This window comes from Pteropus medius, unplaced genomic scaffold, assembly GCF_902729225.1.
Source record: "Pteropus medius unplaced genomic scaffold, Ma_sr-lr_union100, whole genome shotgun sequence".
In the NCBI taxonomy this organism is placed as follows: Eukaryota; Metazoa; Chordata; class Mammalia; order Chiroptera; family Pteropodidae; genus Pteropus; species Pteropus medius.
Window position 1 is genome coordinate 25,396,512 of NW_024351730.1, and position 19,656 is coordinate 25,416,167.

General features: G+C 37.2%; 1 protein-coding gene and 1 pseudogene across 1 annotated transcript; both read left to right on the top strand.

The window, feature by feature from the left end:
- Positions 1–2,194: 2,194 nt before the first annotated feature.
- On the top strand, positions 2,195–6,728 carry CXCL13 (C-X-C motif chemokine ligand 13). Its single transcript, XM_039845523.1, has 3 exons — positions 2,195–2,346; positions 3,889–4,030; positions 6,629–6,728. The coding sequence occupies exons 1-3, from the start codon at positions 2,283–2,285 to the stop codon at positions 6,711–6,713; spliced, it is 291 nt and encodes a 96-aa protein (XP_039701457.1). The 5' UTR covers positions 2,195–2,282; the 3' UTR covers positions 6,714–6,728.
- Positions 6,729–18,677: 11,949 nt separating this feature from the next.
- Positions 18,678–18,796, top strand: LOC120588487 (uncharacterized; annotated as a pseudogene).
- Positions 18,797–19,656: the final 860 nt, after the last annotated feature.

A 19,656-nucleotide genomic window follows, 5' to 3' on the forward strand; every position in this document is an offset into this window, starting at 1 on the left:
TGTGTGTGTGTGTGTGTCAGAGAGAAAATATGGGAAAGCAGAAGAAACGCCAGTCATGATTTAGGAGAAACAATGAAAAAGATCGACAGGTTTTAAAAAGATAAACCAGGTGTTGGTTATCTTTTTGAAGATAAATGATGAAAAAAAGATGTTGAGAGAACTTCAGAATGTGTTTTGGTTAAAAGACATAGGGATATTTACCTCTGAAGTGTGTACATGTGAGTTTTAGAGTAGAAGTTAGTAAGATCTATTGAGAATGGAGGGATGGATTGATGAATGGATGGACAGATAAGCTATCTATTGAATTCATTCTATGTGCTAGCCACTCTGAGAACTCCATGTATACTATCTAATTTTATTCTCTAAACAGTTCTTTAATATTAGTATTATCCCCATATAAATCCCATTAATATGAGGCATAGATAAATTAAGTGACCAATCCGAAGCCATTGGCTACATAACTCCATAGTTTATGCTCTTAACCTCTAGTTTATATAACCCTGTGTGATAGCCATAGAGGTCCACTACTCAGCTGTCCCTTAAAGAAATAACTTGCTGGCCAGCTGTGAGAAGTTGACAGCCTCTAGCTGTTAACATCCTCAGGCTCTGCTTCGGGTTCCACCAGACCATAATGTTTGTGAGAGGCCCCAGCCAGCAGCTGTGCACTGCAGGAGTGGTAGGACTTGGACATCTCTGCCTATTGTGGGGCTCCTCTCATCATTTTTTCAAATCATAAACTTTAGGAGTTTCCCACTGAGTTGTCATAGATTGTCAGATGAGCATTGCAATCTGCGGCTCTCCCTGCCCACTCCTGCCTCCTCCCCCTTTTATATATCATGAGAGTTATTCTGAAAAACAACAACAACAAACATAAAAGTTCTTTTACTCCATCATCCCATCTCAGCATCTGCTTCCTAGGGGACCCAACTGACATACTGTGTCTTCACATATTTGGAGTGCTGTCATATGAAAGAGCATTTAGAATTGTTTTCACATGTGATAAGGGGTTGATATAATGACTGAACTATTAAGGAAGCAGCTTTCACATATATATAAGGAAGAACTTTTTAATAACTAGAATTGCCCAAACCATAGAACGGGCTGCCTGAAGACTGACGAGTTCTATGTGCCTGCAGTTATTCAGGCCAACCAGAGAACTGCCTGTTGTAAGAAGGTTGTGTGACATTACCACAACCCCCACTCCCATTCACACTGGAACACCTAGGATGCTGAACATCCACAATGCTTACTGAATAGCAAAAACCAAATTGTTGTGAAAGCCACACCAGGAAGACCTTACCTCTGATTTCTCAGTGAGTCAGTGGGTCTGGTTTCATACATGCACACTTGTATACCCCCAGAGCAGCCCTGTCATACTCTAGGCCAGACCAGCCATTGTCCACATACTTCTTTTTAATCAAAGAACTTCTAGCAAGTGAGTCAAAGTTGTGGATTGATTGTCTCACGGGTTATTTGGCCAGATCAAAATCAAACTGCATATATGCTTTGTTAAACAAACTGTAATAAGGGTTTAGCATCTGGTAAAATTCTAATGACACCTTCCATTGACTCCTGAATCTCAAGCTCAATAACTTGCATGCCAGAGCCAGCAAGCTTCACTTCCTCAAAGCAATTGCCTTCTTCCCTTCATCAAGACTCCAGCACACCAGCGAAGGGACACATACTTGCCCCTTTCCAGGATTTCCATGATGGTCAGATTACATACATAATCATATATTTCACATAGTAAAATAAGGGGTAGGAAAGTCTGGTAGAAAAACAGTAACCTAGTCAGCATAAGGATCTGTACATAAAGAGACAATCATTAGATATGCCAATATTTACTGAGCACCTACCAAAAGCTAGACTCTTTTGAAGGTGGTGGGGGCACAATAATGTGTCTGACAGAGTCTCTAATTTCATGGAGCATATATTCAAATGCCTATGAGAAAGCCTGTTGACCCTTCACTGAGAGAAGCAATCAAAGCCACAATCATTGATAGTAACCCTAGAGAAATTGCTGTGGAACCTCCAAACTGATGTTTTTTCCTTCTCTCCCCACATTTTATTATACTAATAGTGCTCTGAAGCAAATTCATAAAATTTGCAAGAGGAGTTTTTACAAAAGCAAACTCAGCAGTATTTGGGGGCTTTTAAATCTGATGATGCAGCTGACAAAGGCAGTGGGAGGGCACTCACTGGTGTAAATAAATAGGAGTTCCTGCACTGAGAACCCACGGTTTAGACTCAGAACTGAAGTCTGAACTCCACCTTCAGGCAGAATGAAGTTTATCCCAGCATCTCTGCTTCTCATACTGCTGGTCAGCAGCCTCTCTCCAGCCCATGGTGAGGACTTTCACTTATGTCGTCATTGTCCTTTGAACAGAAATGGTCTTCAGCCATTTCAATTTGTTTTGTTCAATTAGAAAATGAGGAGGGGTGGGAATACGACTTAAAAAGGAAAAAACTGCTCACCGCTTCTAAATTTCTAAAAGTAAGGTGTTAAGGATTTAATTCTTGAGGCTGGAAGCATTTATATTGTTATGATTGTTAGCCATAGAAGTCCAAAGTCCATGTGACTTATACTTGGTTTGTCTATTCCTGGCCTTTCTCAGATTCAGCTCTGCTATAACTAATTCTTTCCATGTATCTCTTCTTTGTCCTGCCTGTCAGTGCTCTCTCTTCTGAGCAAACCCTCTATTGAGTTTAAAGATTGACCTCAACCAGTTGGTCTACTGCAAGGAACAGCTAATGCAATTCTGCATGGTTAGCTCTGGAGTGACCATTTTTAAGTACAGCAGGGGTACTTAAGTACACGCTTTCTGCAAAGAAGCAGACTTCCAAGTCTAAATGGGAAGGCTATCTTTGTGCAAATAAATATCTAGCGGTAAGTTTTTATACAACTGAAGGAATAAAATGGATGTGCAGGATAATACACTTGACTGAAGTTTAGAGGACAAATTTTTTTTCTTAAAATGCAGGAAATATTTTCTTTTCAATTGTTATTTTGCTTCACATGCTATTTTTCTTCTTCAGGACCCTCGTCTTACTCCTCCTCCATAAAACTTTTCCATTGCTCCTGGCAAAGCCCTCTGTCCCATCATGCAGTTTGGACCTTGGGTGAAATATAACATTCTGTATTATTTTAGTTTTTGCTCATTTGGTTCCCCCACTAAATTGTAATCACCTTGAGAGCTGAGTCTCTTGTATTTGCAAATACATGTCAAACACAGTGATAGGAACTAGGGTTAAAGAAAGTAGAATTCATTAAAATGCATGAGAAGGATAACTCATAGTATTTATTTAATACTAATAATTTTTGTTGGATAAAAATAGTCTTGAATTTTTATTATTGGCTTTTTGTTTGGTAATGATTTGCAAGTGAGGTAGAAGACCAACTTATTAAACAAAAACGAAGAATATCTTCCATGGTATTGATGGGGAATTGGGGGAGGGGGTGGCAAATATGATAAGAGAAAGAACTGTTACAGCGTATTATTGCTCCAGGGACTCTGTGCTGAGTTCTTGTCCTCAGTTTTTATGTGCTGAGAGTGAAGATCAGTTGATTTTATACTGTATTAATTATAAGTGAGTTGTAAGTCTGCACAGTGTGGTTCTCAAATTTTATTATATAGACAATTATCTGAGTGGCAATATAATTCCACCAAATTTCAGTAGGTATTGTGTTTTTTAAAAGCTAATTTTATTTTTAAGGTTTTGGTAAAACATGTTTGAAAATGATCCAGACAAGCGGAAATACACGTATTAAAGGTATATGGGTGGAAGAACTGACTTGAAATTTTTAAACCTTTAAATGCACTATATGAAAGTAGTTAAATTCTAGTAATGAATTATATGCCAAAGAGATTAAAATAACTGTGTTTACAGGTGTTCTGGAGGCCTTTAACACCAATTTAAAATGTAAATGCACTGAAACGACCTCTTCCAAGTCAGTGCTCAAGCTGCTCAGCAAAATTGTAAATGTTCGATTTCTGCCCCCTGGGAACGGCTGCCCAACGCAGGAAATCATGTAAGTTGCAAGAAAAAATATTTGCGATTCCTTATTCCCAGTGAAAATCAGATCATATGTTGCCACATAGTATTCTTACTCATGAATCTCAAAGTGATTTACTTTGAGAATTGAGAATCAGCAATGTTTGTTAAGTGTTTATTTCGCAGTGGCCGGGAGCTAATTGCTTTACATGCATCCATTCATTTTATTCCTTCAGCAGCCCCCTTAAGGTATTATTGTTACCATTCCTTTACAGATGCAGAAATTGAGTTTTAGGCAGGATTACACCTACATTTTCTCCATTCCTAAACCCCTTCTCTATCTACCAAATTTGAATTGCCAGCAGAAGCAGACACTTTGTTGCCCAAAGTTAACAAGCCAGAAAATAAATATCTATAACAGTCCTTTGTCTAAAGGTCTATTTTACAGAAATGTCCTTTAGTTTTAGGTTCTATCAACTTTGGTCTCATAACTCTGGATAAAGAGTTAAGCTAAGGGTACAGTAGTGGCTGTAAGAAATTTAATAGATAACAAATAGATATTGGTTTTTATTGAAATGGCATGACTCCTTGCCTCTGTGACCATCCCTTTTCTGTACTCCCAGGGAAATCTGTAGATACTTCTATCATAGCATTTTCCATAGCACACCAAATGAGACTACACATTGCATGTAAAGCCTCTGCTACAGTGCCTGGCAAGTAGTTAATGTTCAGTAAATATTAGCTGCAACTATTACAGCATCACTATGTTGAAATAATCAGGTTTTCCCTCACCTCTTTCACTCCTGCCAGAAAATAAGTTCTTTATAGATAGGGATCAGATATTATTTATTCATCTATTCGCAATGCTTTATCCCTTACCTGTTATGTAGTAGAGGCTCAACAAATATTGGATTGTTGCACTGAATATTTTAAATGGAGCCTGTTGATCTTTTGCATATCACTGCTTAGAACTTTGATTTCTCCTTCTTGGGTCTATCTTTAATGAACCAAGCACCCGCAACACCTTGAAGTATTAGGCAAAGGTGCCTGACTTTACTTTCATTAGCAGCTCTTCTTTTGGACTTTAGACTTTTAACTCACTTTTTGTTCAATTTTGATATCAATGCTCTGGGCCTCAGACTAATTGTATTCAACTTGTAAAAACAAAATATGTGATATTGAAATGTATCTGGAACTTTTAATTTAAAAGGCTTTATACTTTAACTAATGTCTTTGCCAATTAAAATTCTAACTAAACCACAGTAATTGTCCTCAGACTCAAAGATGTGAAGTCTAGCCATGGCCTATTTGGGAGCAGTACTTCTGGCTGAGTAGATAGCTGAGACTCCTTTCTTTTCATTACATTTCCTCTGTCATGACTCAAAGCTTTCACCTCTCAACCAGGGAAAGTAATGCACCTTAATTTTTTTGCTTTAACTTCAATTTTTAGAAAAATTTTTATTATGGTGACATTGGTTAACAAAATCCAGTAAGTTTCAGGTGTATAGTTTAACAGTAAGGCGTATATATATATATATATATATATATATATATATATATATATATATATATATATATGTATGTATGTATATATATACACGCATATATATATATACATATATATATATATATATACGCCTTACTGTTAAAGTATATATATATATATACACGCCTTACTGTTAAACTATATATATGTATATATATGTATGTATGTTGCATTGTGTGTTCACTACCCGTAGTTAGTTTTCTCTCTCTCATCACATATTTGACCCCTTCTACTCCACCTACCTCTCCATGTCTGGCACTTGGTAACCATTCAGATTATGACCATATAAAACTGTGACTAAAAGTGTGGGTTCTGGAGTCAGATAATCTTCATTTGAATCCTGCTCTATTATGCATTTATTATGCAATCTTGAAAAAGTTATTTAAACTCACTAAGATTCAAGTTCCTCATCTGAAGATAAGGAAATAATAGTTCCTCTGGAAAAAGATTTTTGTGAGATTGAGATAATTCACGTTACCTAGTGAGCATAATGCCTGGCACGTTGTAACTGCTTTATCAATATCAGCTATTAATTATTATTTCTGCTTTGTTATTGCTTTATTTCTTAGAGCAATGAAAGCTTCGCTAAATGGTGGTTCAACCAAATGCAGATGTCACTCAGAGCATTCAGCTCTGGAACCTCTCCCACATTAAATTTCGTTGAATTATTTTCACGTAAAAGATCCTCAAGAAAGTGTGTCTTATAGTCTATTTTGTTTTCCCGAGCTCAATGGTCAAACACATTAAAAGATATTGTGATATAGCTTTAGAAGTAAGCCAATCTTGGAGTCAGTTATTTGGTCTGTTTCCAACACCTATAAAAGTTGTCAACAAAATACTAACCTCTGATTTATGAGATTCTGTCAGCTTCGTATTCAGCTCCACAGGCTCACATATACGGGTCTGTATGATGCTTTTTTTATTCCTCAGACCACATGCTATAAATCACCTACTCGAGATCCAAAACTGCTTACCTCCAATTTTGCTTCATCTGAGAATAATTACATTTATACTCAATTCTTTCACAAAGTGCAGGATTGACTAAAATGTATCACTGTTTTATTTTTATTTTTGTTTGTTTTCCCCCAGAGTCAGTTTGAAGAATAAGTCAACTATATGCTTGAACCCTAAAGCCAAATGGGTACAAACACTTCTGAAAATAGTACGGACGTAAGTAAGGCATATGAAGGGTTTCAGATTCTAATTTGAACAGAAGAGTTTCCCTTTCCTGGGCAGTCAAAATGGGGGCCATTTTAAATTTATGAGACATTCCTAAGACTGATGCCAATTCTTCACTACTATTACTTATCAGATAGAGTTGGTGTGATTCATTCTAACAGCTCACTAAACTAAACTGGAAGCCAATATCTACAGTATTCCTTGCTTGATATGTGTAGGGGAAAGCCACAGTTTCTGGTCTTTCTCTAAGCATGACTCTCTTGTTTTTGTTTCACAGAAAAAAACATTCAGCATTGGTTTCACCAGTTCCAACTAAGATACAGACAGCCTGATGCCAATATCGTCACTAAGGACAGCTGCATTTCCCCTCATTCCTGCTCTGGGTTTATTTTTGTGTCCTGTTGAATCCTTTCCAAGAAAAAGAGCTTCCTCATACAAGCAAGCATGAGAATACATGTAAAAAAAAAACCCTGCAGAGGCCGATAGGGCAAACTTGAACTTTTTTGAATACAGTATCCTACATACATGGGGTTTGTACTTTTATTCATTAGGGAGGAAAGTTTCTTTGAGGATAGTTACTTGGTTATTAATCATATAAGCTTCTTTTGATAGTAATATACCTATTGTCTAATGCTAACTTTTCCTAAAAAAAAAAAAAATAATAAGGGAATGAGAATTTAAACCTCAAACCTGAACATTTGGCTTGAATCAAGAAGGGAATGATGGGATGCAGTTCCATCATCTTACACCTAAGGAGAGAAGGCTTCCATAAGAGACTCAAAAAGCAGCCTGGGAAACCCATGGAACTTCAGCCTGACAAGGGAAGAGGGGTCCACATAGTAGACATCTTCCATTCAAAAGCTCACTAGGAAGAGGAATGGGGTCCGTTTTCTACTTTCACAGAGTTCTTTTATAAGATTTATTGTCACAGATAAAAACTAATAACATTCACAGATCTCTAGACTTAAATTCATAGACTATTCAGTAAAAGCATTTAAAGGATGTATTCTTTTACACATTTGCTTTGACAAACTTTTTTACTTACATCTTTTGCACATATTTGTTGTTGTTGTTGGTCATATTATTTGTTGTTGTTGGTATCTAATTCTATAATGCTTCTTATTGATCTAATGCTATTCAATAAACTCAAGCAAACATTTCACTTATGAGCGACTCATTCTTCATAGATCATTTACTCAATTTAGACATTCTCTGAATCATCATAATGAAAAGTAGGATTTTATCATGTTTATTTTCTTTGCATGCCTCTTATCTTTTACAGGTGATCAAAATTACATGGCAAAGGGCGAGAGAAATTATTCCTAATATTAACGCAGCGGGAAAATGCTTGACTGCGAGAGCCTCTTTCCTTTGATGTATACTCATTGAGATTTCCTCCAGAAATTTCCAATCTCTTACTAAAACCCACTTTCACTGTCTCATTATATTGATTCTTAAAGTTTCCAGTGTTTCATTTGACAAAGTTTTGCTTCGAGTGTGACAAACGGAAGTTACAGATCCATAAACTCCCACCCCCCTTCCTTCCCTGCTGCCAGCCCAGCTCTCTCACCGCTGCGCTGAGCTCTACTAGGCTCGTGCCCCTTGCTCCCTCTGCTGCTCTGGGGAGTCTGCTCCCAGCATGCCCAGGTTCCAAGTTATATCTGGCTCCCTCTTTCATTTTTCTCTTTTTATTTAAATAGATTTCTTGAGAGGGAGTGAAAAAGCACCTAAAAATACTACATCTTCTGCTGTCTACAATATTTCTTTATTACACACACACACACAAAGGGATTATAAAATATCATCAAAATCCTGCATTCTAGCATCTTTTGGGCTTCAATATTTACAGATAGGAATCATTTCATTTTTTAATTTAATTTTGATCTTCTTTGAGAAATGTAGCTAGACAAAAATTCAGCAGCCTCGAATCAGAAATATTACCATTTCATGAGGTACTACTATTGCCCTGGTTTTACAGATGTACAAGCTGATACACAGGGGTTAAGTAACCTGCTCAAGGCCAAATTTTGAGCCCAGGCAATCTGGCACCAGAATCCATGTCTAACCACTACACTCTGCTGACTCTATGAATAAATGCACTGGTCTACAGAAAAGTTGGTACAACTGAGAAAGAGAGGAAGTCCATAAGTCAGAAGGGTAATATTTGAAAGAGAAATTACATCATTTTGTGGTCCTCAAGGACAGAAGGATGCTCGCCATGTGTAGTCTGTCTGAAGAGCACCATCAGCAGCATCTGGAAACTCGTTAAAATATATATTCTCAAGCCCTGCCCAGATCTTCTGAATCAGAAACTCAGGCATTGGGCTCAGTAATCTGTGTTTAACAAGCTGTGGTATCATAAAGAATATATTTGGTCTTTGTCTCCAGTTCCTGGCACAGAGCTCCAAAAACTTTTGGAATTTCCTGACTAATAGGAGTGTTTTTTGTTATTCACAATGAGCCCCTTTAAACCATACCTGAGGTTTTGCTGGTGAGGTAACTGTTAGCATATCCCCAAATAGCTTCAGGATGGGGCTGGTTACCAGAGGAACCAATCTTAATAGGACCTCCATAAACACCCCTAAACAACAGGGTTTAGAGAGCTTCTGGGTTGGTGAACATATTGAGGTGCTAGAAGAATGGTGTACCTGGAGAAGGTAGGGAAGGAATATGCCTCCCATCCCCCATATGTTGCCTTATACATCTCTTGCATTCGGCTGTTCCTGAGTTGTATCCTTTACAATAAACCAGTAATAATAAGTAAAGAACTTTCCTGAGCTCTGTGAATTGTTCTAGTGAATGATTAACCCTGGAGGGTGGTGGTCATAGAAACCTCCAAATTTACGGCCAACTGGGCAGAAATGTGGATAGCCTCAGCATTCTATTTGCAGCTGGTGTCTGAAGTGGGGGAAGTCTTGTGGGACTGAGCCCTTAACTTGTGGGATCTGAACTAACTATAGATAGTGTCAGAATTGAATTAAATTATTGGACACCCAATAGGTATCAGAGAATTGAAGTATCAGTAAACACTTGAGAGAAAAAATAAACTTTCACAAATCAAGTGATTATGAAGCTGCTAAAGTTTGAAAAGCATTGTTCTAAAGTAAGGGCTCCAACTCTCACAGTACATTAGTCATCCAAGGGAACTTTCTTTTATAAATATCAGATTAATTATCTTATAATTTACATACAATAAAACTCACCTTTTTAAGTGTTAAGTTCAGTAAGTTAGTTCTCACAGCCCCCGTCTCAGTAAGTTTGGGCTACTGATATCAAAGTCCCATAGACTGGGTGACTTAAAAATAACAGATATTTCTTATGGTCTAAAGGCTTAGAAGTCCAAGATCAGGGTGCCAGCATGACTGGATTCTGGTGAGAGCCCTTCTCCGAGTTGCAGACTGTTGACTTCTCATTGCGCGTGCACAAGAAGGAGAGCAGAAAGGGGTAGTAAGCTCCCTGGTGACCCTTATAAATGCAGTAATCCTATTCTTGGGGGTCCCGCCTTTATGACCTCATCTAAAGCTAATTATTTCCCAAAGACCCCGCTTCCTAATACCATCACATCAGAGGGTAGGTAGAGTTTTAACATACAAATTTGGGGGAGAGACAAATATTCAGTCCATTACAGCCTTAGTCCCTATCTTGTTCTTATAATTTTGCCTTTTCCAGAATGTCCTATAAATGGAAGCATACAATGTGTAGGCTTTTATCTGACTACTTTGCATAATGTTTTCAAGATTCATCATGTTGTTGAATGTATTGATAATTTATTCTTTATTGTTGTTGACTATTATTCCATTTTAGAGATATGCCATAATTTATTTATTCGTTCACCAGCTGATGGACATTTGAGTTTTTTCCAGTTTTTGGCTATTATGAATAAAACTGCTGTCAATATTTATATACGAGTCTTTGGGGGGAACATATGATTTTGTTTCTCTCAAGTAGATATCTAGATGTGAGATTGCTGGGTCATATGGTAGATGTATATTTATATGTTTCTATAAAGTTATACCTTTTATTTTTAACTTTATATCTGTTTTCCATAGTACCTATATTATTTTGCATTCCCACCAGCAATATATGAGAATTCCAGTTGATTCACGTCCTCATCAGCACTTGGTATTATCAACCTTTTAAACTTTAGAATGTCTTAGTAGATATTTAATCTATCTTAATTTTTATTAACTAAAATGGCTAATGATGTTGAACAGTTTTAATGTGCTTATTTAAGATCTTTACATCTATATTAGAAAGCTACCTTACATGAAAGCCTTTGAGTTATGCTGGCAAAGTTACCAAAAAGAAATTGACCACATATGTATGGGTGTACTTCTGGCAGCTAATCTGTTTTATTGATCTATATGTCTATCCTCATGCTAATGCCACATGGTCTTGATTAGTGTAGCTGAATAATAAGACTTCAAATTTAGTAGAAGTCTTCTTCATTCTTTTTCTAAATTGTTTTGGACCTAACTTCTTTGCTTTTTGATGTGAATTTTTAAATCACCTTGTCAATTTCTAAACCCCCCCACCCCCCAAAAAAATTGGGAATGTGTTGAATCTACAGATTAATTTGGGGAGAACTGGCATCTTGATAATATTAAGTCTTTCAGTCATGAACACAATATATCTCTTTACTATGTATGAGTTCTCTAATTTCTCTCAGCAATATTTTGTAATTGCTCACATTCAGATCTTAGCCCCCAAGGCCAAACCATGAGCTGTTGCCTTTTAAGGACATCCATCTGTAGCAACAAAACAAGCACATGTGTTCTTTATTTATCATGTATATTATTTGGGAAGTGGTCACATGTGGCGTTTAGCCTAACTTTAATTGGATATTATTGCTTTCTTCTCAGAAAAGTAATGAACCATTTAAAACAATTAGATGAGGCACTCTCAAATTCCCCCACCAGATCTGCAAGTCTACCCAAATCCCCTCCCATCCTTATCAATTCCCTTTTGCTACATTAAACCTGGTATTCCTCTCCTCATTCCTCCAAGGCCATCCCTCTAGCTGTGTTTAAATCTCATCTCCTCTTACTATCTCAGGAGAAACACACTATCAACTCTTCTTTTGTTCCCCTCTATGATCAACCACTTCTTCCCAATTAGTTCCATCTCCATACCATTTAAACATATTCCAGTCTCTCCCATCTCAAAGACAAAACAAACAAAAAAGCCTCTTCCTGGTCCTCTTCTGGTTATTGTCTCCCTCTTCTTCTCCTCCAGCACAGCAAAACCTCGAGTTGTCAGTACTCCATGTCATTTCCCCAGGGCTCTCTCATACTGCAGCAGCCTCTAAAAAAGGCTTCTACTCTATCACAGCCCCCAAACAACTATCAATAAGGTCATCAATGACCATTGTAGAAATATCAGTCAGCTATTTCCACAACAGTGCTATGTAGCTCAATGGCTTACAACAAAAGATTATTTCCTGTCCTTGCATATTCCAGTTAGCTGATGGTCAACTGACAAGGGTGGGTTTGGAGTCAATTCAGGCCATTTGTTTTGTCCAGATCTTCTTTACGTGTCTCCCATTTTGAGGGAATCAGATGGTATTACAGGACATATTCTTCTTATGGTAATGGCAAATCCAGAAGACAGGGAAGCAGAAACACGCTATGCTTGTTATGATCTAGGCTTGGAATTATCAAACTTTTACCTTCATTTACATTTTATTGGCCAAACCAAGCCATATGGCCATGCCCAATATTTGTGGGACAGGAAGTTTATTTCACATCTAGTAGAACTGTAAAACCATATATCAAAGGGCATGGTATAGAGAGGAGAAAAGAATTGGGAACAAAAATAAATCTGCCAGTTGCTAAGCACAATGATCAATGTTTCATGTTCATCCTATGGAACTCAATAGTTACTTTACAAAAACGAGGACTAGTGCGCAGTTGTGGTCTCTCCCCTTGGCACTCAGAATGACATACTTCTCCTGGGTTTCCTTCTACTTTTCTGGGCACTCATTCTCAGACTTTATTTTTTAGCTCACCCTTGTCTCTCTGGCAGAGTGAGAGAAGGTGACTTGTCTTTTATCATTATATACGTTCTCTTGAAGAAATCTAAAGCTTTCATTACCATGGAAACACTAATAACTCCCAATCTTTTATCCCCTATTCTCTGAACTCCATTTCATTTTACCCAATCGACTCTGCTATATTTCCACTTTGGACTTTGCAAAGGTACCTCAAACTCAATGTCAAGGACCAAAATTTATTATACAATTCCAATCCGATTCAATTCCGGCATTGCCTACCTCGGTGAAAGCTCCACAACTCGTCTAATTGTCCAAGGTGGAAAACTAGGACTCATTTCAAAAAAAAATTTTTTATCACTGCTAGCCTTGTATCCAATCCATAATAAAACTTTGTGGGCCCATTTCCCTAAATATCGCCTTAATTTATTCATGTTCTCCACCTTTATTGCTACCACCTATGTCAAGATGCCATCAGTTCTTACCCATCCTAATTAAATAGCTTAAAGTTGTCTGTCTCCCTCATCTTCTCTGATATCCCTCCATAATGCAGCTAACTAAGGTAATCCTTACAAAATGCAGATCAGGGGGATGATGTCACTCCAGCTTCATTTCCAAATGCAAGGTTCACTTCCTCAGAAAAGTCTGCCATGTCCATCCAGCCGAGGTCAGATCTTTTTGAGATGTGCTTTCATGTAACTATCTCTTTTCCTTGAGAGCACTTACCTTAGTCATTAATAATACATTTGTTAGTGTGACCATGTAATAAGTATCTGTCTCCCTATTGGCTCTAAATTTCATGAGATCAAAAACTATATTTTTGCCCATCATCAAAGACAACTTACTAAATGGAAAAAGATATTCATCAATGAAATACCTGATAAGGGATTAATATCCAAGATATAGTAAAAACTCATACAACTTAACACCAAAAATACAAAAAAAAAAAATCCAATCAAAAAATGGGCAGAGAACTTGAATAGACATTTCTCCAACGAGGACACACAGATGGCCAATAGACATATGAAAAGATGCTCAATGTCACTAATCATCAGAAAAATGCAAATTAAAACCACAATGAAATATCTCCTCTTCCATATAGCATCCCAGATATTCAGTAAGCAACTCAGGCAAAATGAAGAACATCTTGTACAGTGTGTAATTTGTTTGGAATATTTAGAAAAAAATATTTTCTAACCACATTACCTTGAATACATGACTAGGAGAAAGTAGAACTTAACCAGATGTTTGTGACTGCCATCGTGCACCTGAACATGCTGGCAGATTTTAATCAATTGGTATTTGTCACCGAAATGTAATGTAATTGCATAATATTAAGATCTTCAAGTTAAATTTCACTAAAATTATGTTATGATATTAAAGCACTAGTATATATTACTGGAAAAAGGAAAAATTAATAGTAAATCCATTCTCACCATAAATTTAAGATGACTAATATTTGTTAAATTCTCACATGCTGCATAATTTAGGGTCCCATTAGGAAACAGCATGCTGAGCTGGAATTTTGAAAGGAATGAAGTGAAAGAACTATTTCAGAGGTGTAGGCAGGGTTAAGGGAACCAACTAGGAACGTTGAGGCACACAGGGACTGGCAGCCACTCCTATGTCTGAAGGAGAAGGAAAGGAAATGGTGTTATGGAAAGTTGTTTGGAGAGCTGCAGCTTGGAAGCCAGATTGCCTGACAGAAACCATAGACATTAAAGCATCAGCCAGAACCAGAACTGAGTACGAACAAGGAGTAAAGGAAATAATAATTCTTTTACCTCCATTTCCTTCTATCCTCTAATCTATCCATACTCTACTCTCTCATGGATTGAACTCATCCAGAAAGGGTCAGATGAGAAAATTAAGATTCAGAGAGACTAAGGAATTAGTCCAGAGTCACAGGGTTAATGAATATCAGTTCTGATATTTGAATCCCAGTAGGTGGACTCCAAATACCATAATTTTATTCATTATTTTACACGTCTGATAGAAGACTGTCCCAATTTTAACTCATTATAATGAATGCTAATGATGCCTATTCACGTGTTTTTTTGTCATATGTTCTACTTTGAAAAAATTTGCTCACTCCTATGGTAGATAATCAATTCAATTGATTTGCAAGCATTTTTTTTCATCTGAATGACAGCCTCTCCATTTCAAATCTGAATATCAAATAAATTAATATCTTATTATATTCCTAAATTTAGTGGGGCTAGAAGCCCCAGGAAAAACCCTTGGCATAGCTCTCTCTCCCTTTTAAGTAGACAATGGGACTAACATTTTTCTCCTTCAAAGGTGGGCGATGAAGAGGTCCACCTCTCCATCAGTGCCTCCTTGCCCTGATTTTTTCTGCTGATCTCTGAATAGGGTTCCCATCTAGCTCTATCTCTGACACATCCTCTGGTCTGGCATCTCTGACACATCTCTGACACATCTCTGAATAGGGTTCCCATCTAGCTCTATCTCTGACACATCCTCTGGTCTGGAGGCCCTTCTTATTTCTCATCCATTGGTGAACAATAGCCCTCTCCATCAATACAGAGGCCAACCTGAGACCCTCTGGGAGCATTCTACTAACCTCACAGTGCTCTGCCTCTTCTAACGAGGTTCTTCAGCACCTTCTGGTGGCTGGTCCAAGAAATAACATGGTCAAATTGAAAACTGGGACAGTGAGAGAAATGACATTAACACTGGGCACAAATTCCCTGCTTCCTTCTCCATTCAGAATGAGACCCCTAAGAGTGTCTCCTAGGGATTGTGGACAGGTAGATCCCAGGATTCCCTTCTGTCAATGCCCCAATTCAGGACCTCAGGGTATTACCTCTCAAAGTAAGGTCCTTCAACCCTCAATATCAGCATCATTTGAAATCATATTAGAAATGCAGAATCTGAATCAGAACCCATGTTTCAGCAAGATTCCCAGATGATTTATATGCAACTAACACTGAGCTCTTTCTTTTCTTTTCTCCCTGCCTCTTCACTGCAAAAAGACAATATGCATCAAATCATGGGGGTGCACCACGATTCTCCCAAGCTAGGTCTGAAACCAGGCTTGGCAAAATAAAAAGCTGTGGAAGTCAGAAGACCTTGGATCAAGATGTGGTCCTGCTTATGATTAACTGAAATGTAATTAAATTATGAGTCTAATTATTTTAAATTTCCAGATGAAAATAATATCTACCCCTTAGGGAACTAAGAATAAAAACATTTTTAGATCAGCTACATGTAACTTGAGGTCATTTCTGGGATTTATAAATTCCAAGAAGTTGGGATTTATATTTCCATTTCTAATGTTATTTCAGTGGCCTCAAAATGATCACAGTCAACCCTTAAAGCCACAGTCCTCTACTGTCATCCAGTGGTGAATGGTATAATGTGGCGACAAGAAACTCACCGAACATCATAATTCAATAAATCATAGAACTGACCCAGGAAGATGGAGCTGAAAACCAGCATATAACTCATCATATGGACTCAAAAAGAGAGATGAAAGAGAGAAATGGAAGAAATGTGGTTACAAGCCCAACATCAGTTTAGACATGACAGATTCAAACTTATTGTTCTGAGCAAGAAAATACATACCAGTTCATTATCAGCTGCCAGGTGCCAAGCTAAAGAAATGTGTGCTCGATTTTCTTTCATGTTTCATCTCAAATTAGATGTGAAATAATTGCAGAGAGTTCAGTCAAGCTGAGACCCATTATTCAGTAAGGAAATTAACATTTCTAAAGTGCTTTAACACAAATGACAGATTAGTTCACTCAGCTTCCTCACCTGAATCATAGACCCCCGATTTGTGTCTTTCCATTTGCCTTATTTGCATGTTCTGCCCTTTCTGCCTTCCACCTCCTGAAAGTAAAAATGAGGATAAGCAAAGAAAGGCACCCTGATTCTCCCTTTCAACAAAGATACTCCATTTATTAGATACCTAATATCTATGTTGGGAATTCCACACATATTCTATTTCCATCACGGTCATTGCTCCTAATAGGCAATCATGGTATCCACAAAGACAGAGGACATTTAAAATTTTTGTCTGACATAGTTTTGGAAATTTTTAGTGTGTTTTATCATTAATTGCAACTTGTAGACTCTAGAGAGATTCTTGAATGCATGACCTATTGATTACTTAAAGGAGCACACCTGGTGGCATGGTGACACTCATAGCCATGTTTGCCTCTAGTTGTGGTGCTGCTGTGTGACAGGCAGGTAGGGTGGTTCCACTTTCTATGACTTCCTGTGTTTCCTGGACACTGTGCCCAGTTCTAAACCCTACTGACTAGAAGGGACCTTGATAGTCCCTCTATTTCTCTTTTGTCATAATGAGAAGAATTAGCTTTTTTTTTCCTAGCAAAAGTTAAAATTCCAAAGAAGATTAAAATTGAGGAAGTCTCCTAACTCTTTTTTGGCCATGTGCTCAATTGTCCATGTGCCCCAGCTTTGCACTGAGTTTCCCAGAGCAGACCTGGAATCTTGGTGTTGGCCTATGACTAATAAGATCATCCAGCCAATTTAAAGTGAAAAGTTTGTGTAACTTTGGGAAAACTTTGGCCAAAATCTGAGGTTGGTTTTTGGCAATGATAAGGTCAACCTATACTAACAACAAAAATACTGGTTAGTGTCCTGTAAACTTGGGACAAGCCATAAGATTTTGACATCTAGCATTCCTCCTCATATCTAACTTGTGAAATTGGTGGTGGGGTGTGGCATCTTACCAAAGGCAAAGTGACACCTTGGTTGCTGTGCATGCTCTGTTCCTGTTTGACTTATAAACACAGTTAAAGAAAAAAGTCCTATCTTGTATCATCTCAGGTTATGCACGGAATATCAGAAGCAATTTTTCTATTTGCTTTGTTGGTCAGTGTTCCAATACTGGTTAGACAAGAAAAATTTCTAACAGGATCCCATTTCATTCTGTCCATTTGTGAGACAGAAATACTAAAAGGAAGCGAATTTAGGATAAATGGAATGTCACTCTCTAGCTTTGTATATTGAAAAATTCTAAGCCTCAGCTTCCTTCCTTGTAAATAAGAAATCTGCAAAGGCATCTTCCAGCCCTAAAATTTATACTCTGCTCTTCCCACATCCTTTCCTCCTCTGGTACTTCCTATCCCAGTGAATTTTGGCACTATTATCCATTAAAATGAAAATCGAGTGTCATCTTTGACCCTCTCTCCCACTAACTTTCCTCTTTAAATCATTCCTCAAGAGCAACCCACCTCCTTAACATCTCTGGGATCCATCTACTTTATTTCTACCACTGTGTCTGGCCATGAGAATGAGCTCTCGTTATTTGGAGAAGTAATTTTATAAGCCAGGAGGGTTTAGAATTACATTTATAGATGATGGAATAAATCAAACTCATGGATTTATTAAGTAAAAAAAGAATCTGGCCTCTCAGAGAAACATGACTTCAATTTGAATTGTATAACTAATTTAAATCTGTAATTTTAAGCTGTTTATTTAATATCAATTTTAAGCAAGTTAGAGTATTTAAGAAAACTTGATATGCAAAAATTCATAATTTTATGTATTTGATTAACAAGATTTTATTAAGTAGGTAGGAAGACTTGTTATGTTGTGATTTTGTCTTGCCGAGCATTTGAAATATTTAGAAAAAACTGGAATATATTATATTAAGATATTTATTTTAAAGTTTTTAAAGGAATTTGTTCAACTAAGTTTGTAAATGAGCCTGATTATTTGAGGTGAGTTTTGGTTGTTGGACTGGAGTTAAACATTACTGAAGCATCAAATAAAAGTGATTATTAATATTTATATAAATATTAGAATAAAATTTATAGGCTAAACTTGATTAAAATGTACATTTGAAAACTTTACTTTAAAAATGAACAGTAATTTTAAACCCAAACAACTATTAATAATCCTTTCTGTACTCAAAATTATCCTCCAGATTTTTTCACTGACAGTAGTCAAAAGAGTTCCCTTTACCATGGAACTGCAATCTACAGCCTTGCCACCCTGAACAAGCCCAATCATGTCTGATCTTGGAAACTAAACAGGGTTGGGCCTGGTTAGTACTTGGATAGGAGACCACCTAGGAAGACTAGGTGCTGTAGGTGTTAAAAAAAAAAATCCTTTTTAAAATAAGGGATTGTAAGCTAACAAGGTCCTTGCAATCTGTGAGGTCAACCACAGATTGCCTCGCCTAAAAAAAAAAAAAATTCTACAATGGAACTCAAATGTGTAGGGATATAAACTGGAACACCTTAATATGTTTCTTGTCTCTTAAATATTACATGAGTGCAAAGTCAAACCAAGTTCTAATACATACATCAATTTAAATACTTTGACTCCAGCATAACCTTTTGCGATTAATGAAGAGAAAGGCCACATGGTATCTCTTGGGATCCTACTGAAATGCTGTACTCGAAATGTATTTCAAAAACAGAGAAAATATCTTAGCAACTTGATTTTCTCCAAACTATGATCCAGGCTTTACTAAAAACTTGTCCCTTGTTCTACATAACTAAGGCAGCATCTCAGTCCCTTCTTTTATCTGGCTGGGATTTGTTCTTAGTCAGGTGATATTCCCTAAAACATAGCTGTTAGAGATTCATAAAATCTGTAAATATAAACTAAGTTAACCTATAAGAAGGATGTTTGCCAGGCTCCTCTTTGCTGACACCTGCCCTGTTGTTATCATTATTCGCTATCCTATCCAATTAATATGCCTTGTTGATTTAAACTCAAAATAAATAAGCAGTGAGCACTGAACAAAAGGCTCTTCTACTTTACAGATGTTCTCTTCCTTTGCCTTAAGAAATTTTAGAAGAAATACAGCTTACTGCACTCTGGCTCACAGCTGTGAGCAACACTGTGCAGTGGGGAAAGTTTGCAGGGAGAATTCCAGAGCCAAGGCGTCGCGGTGCCCTCTAACCACGTGCCAATCTGCATGTGAACAAACCAAGCACGAGTCTAC

What these genes read in the sequence shown, in the direction of transcription:
- CXCL13 (XM_039845523.1), top strand. Translation starts at nt 2,283, where the DNA reads ATGAAGTTTATCCCAGCATCTCTGCTTCTCATACTGCTGGTCAGCAGC. An exon ending in CAGCCTCTCTCCAGCCCATG is followed by an intron (nt 2,347 to 3,888) that starts GTGAGGACTTTC and finishes CTGTGTTTACAG; the next exon opens with GTGTTCTGGAGGCCTTTAAC. An exon ending in TGCCCAACGCAGGAAATCAT is followed by an intron (nt 4,031 to 6,628) that starts GTAAGTTGCAAG and finishes GTTTTCCCCCAG; the next exon opens with AGTCAGTTTGAAGAATAAGT.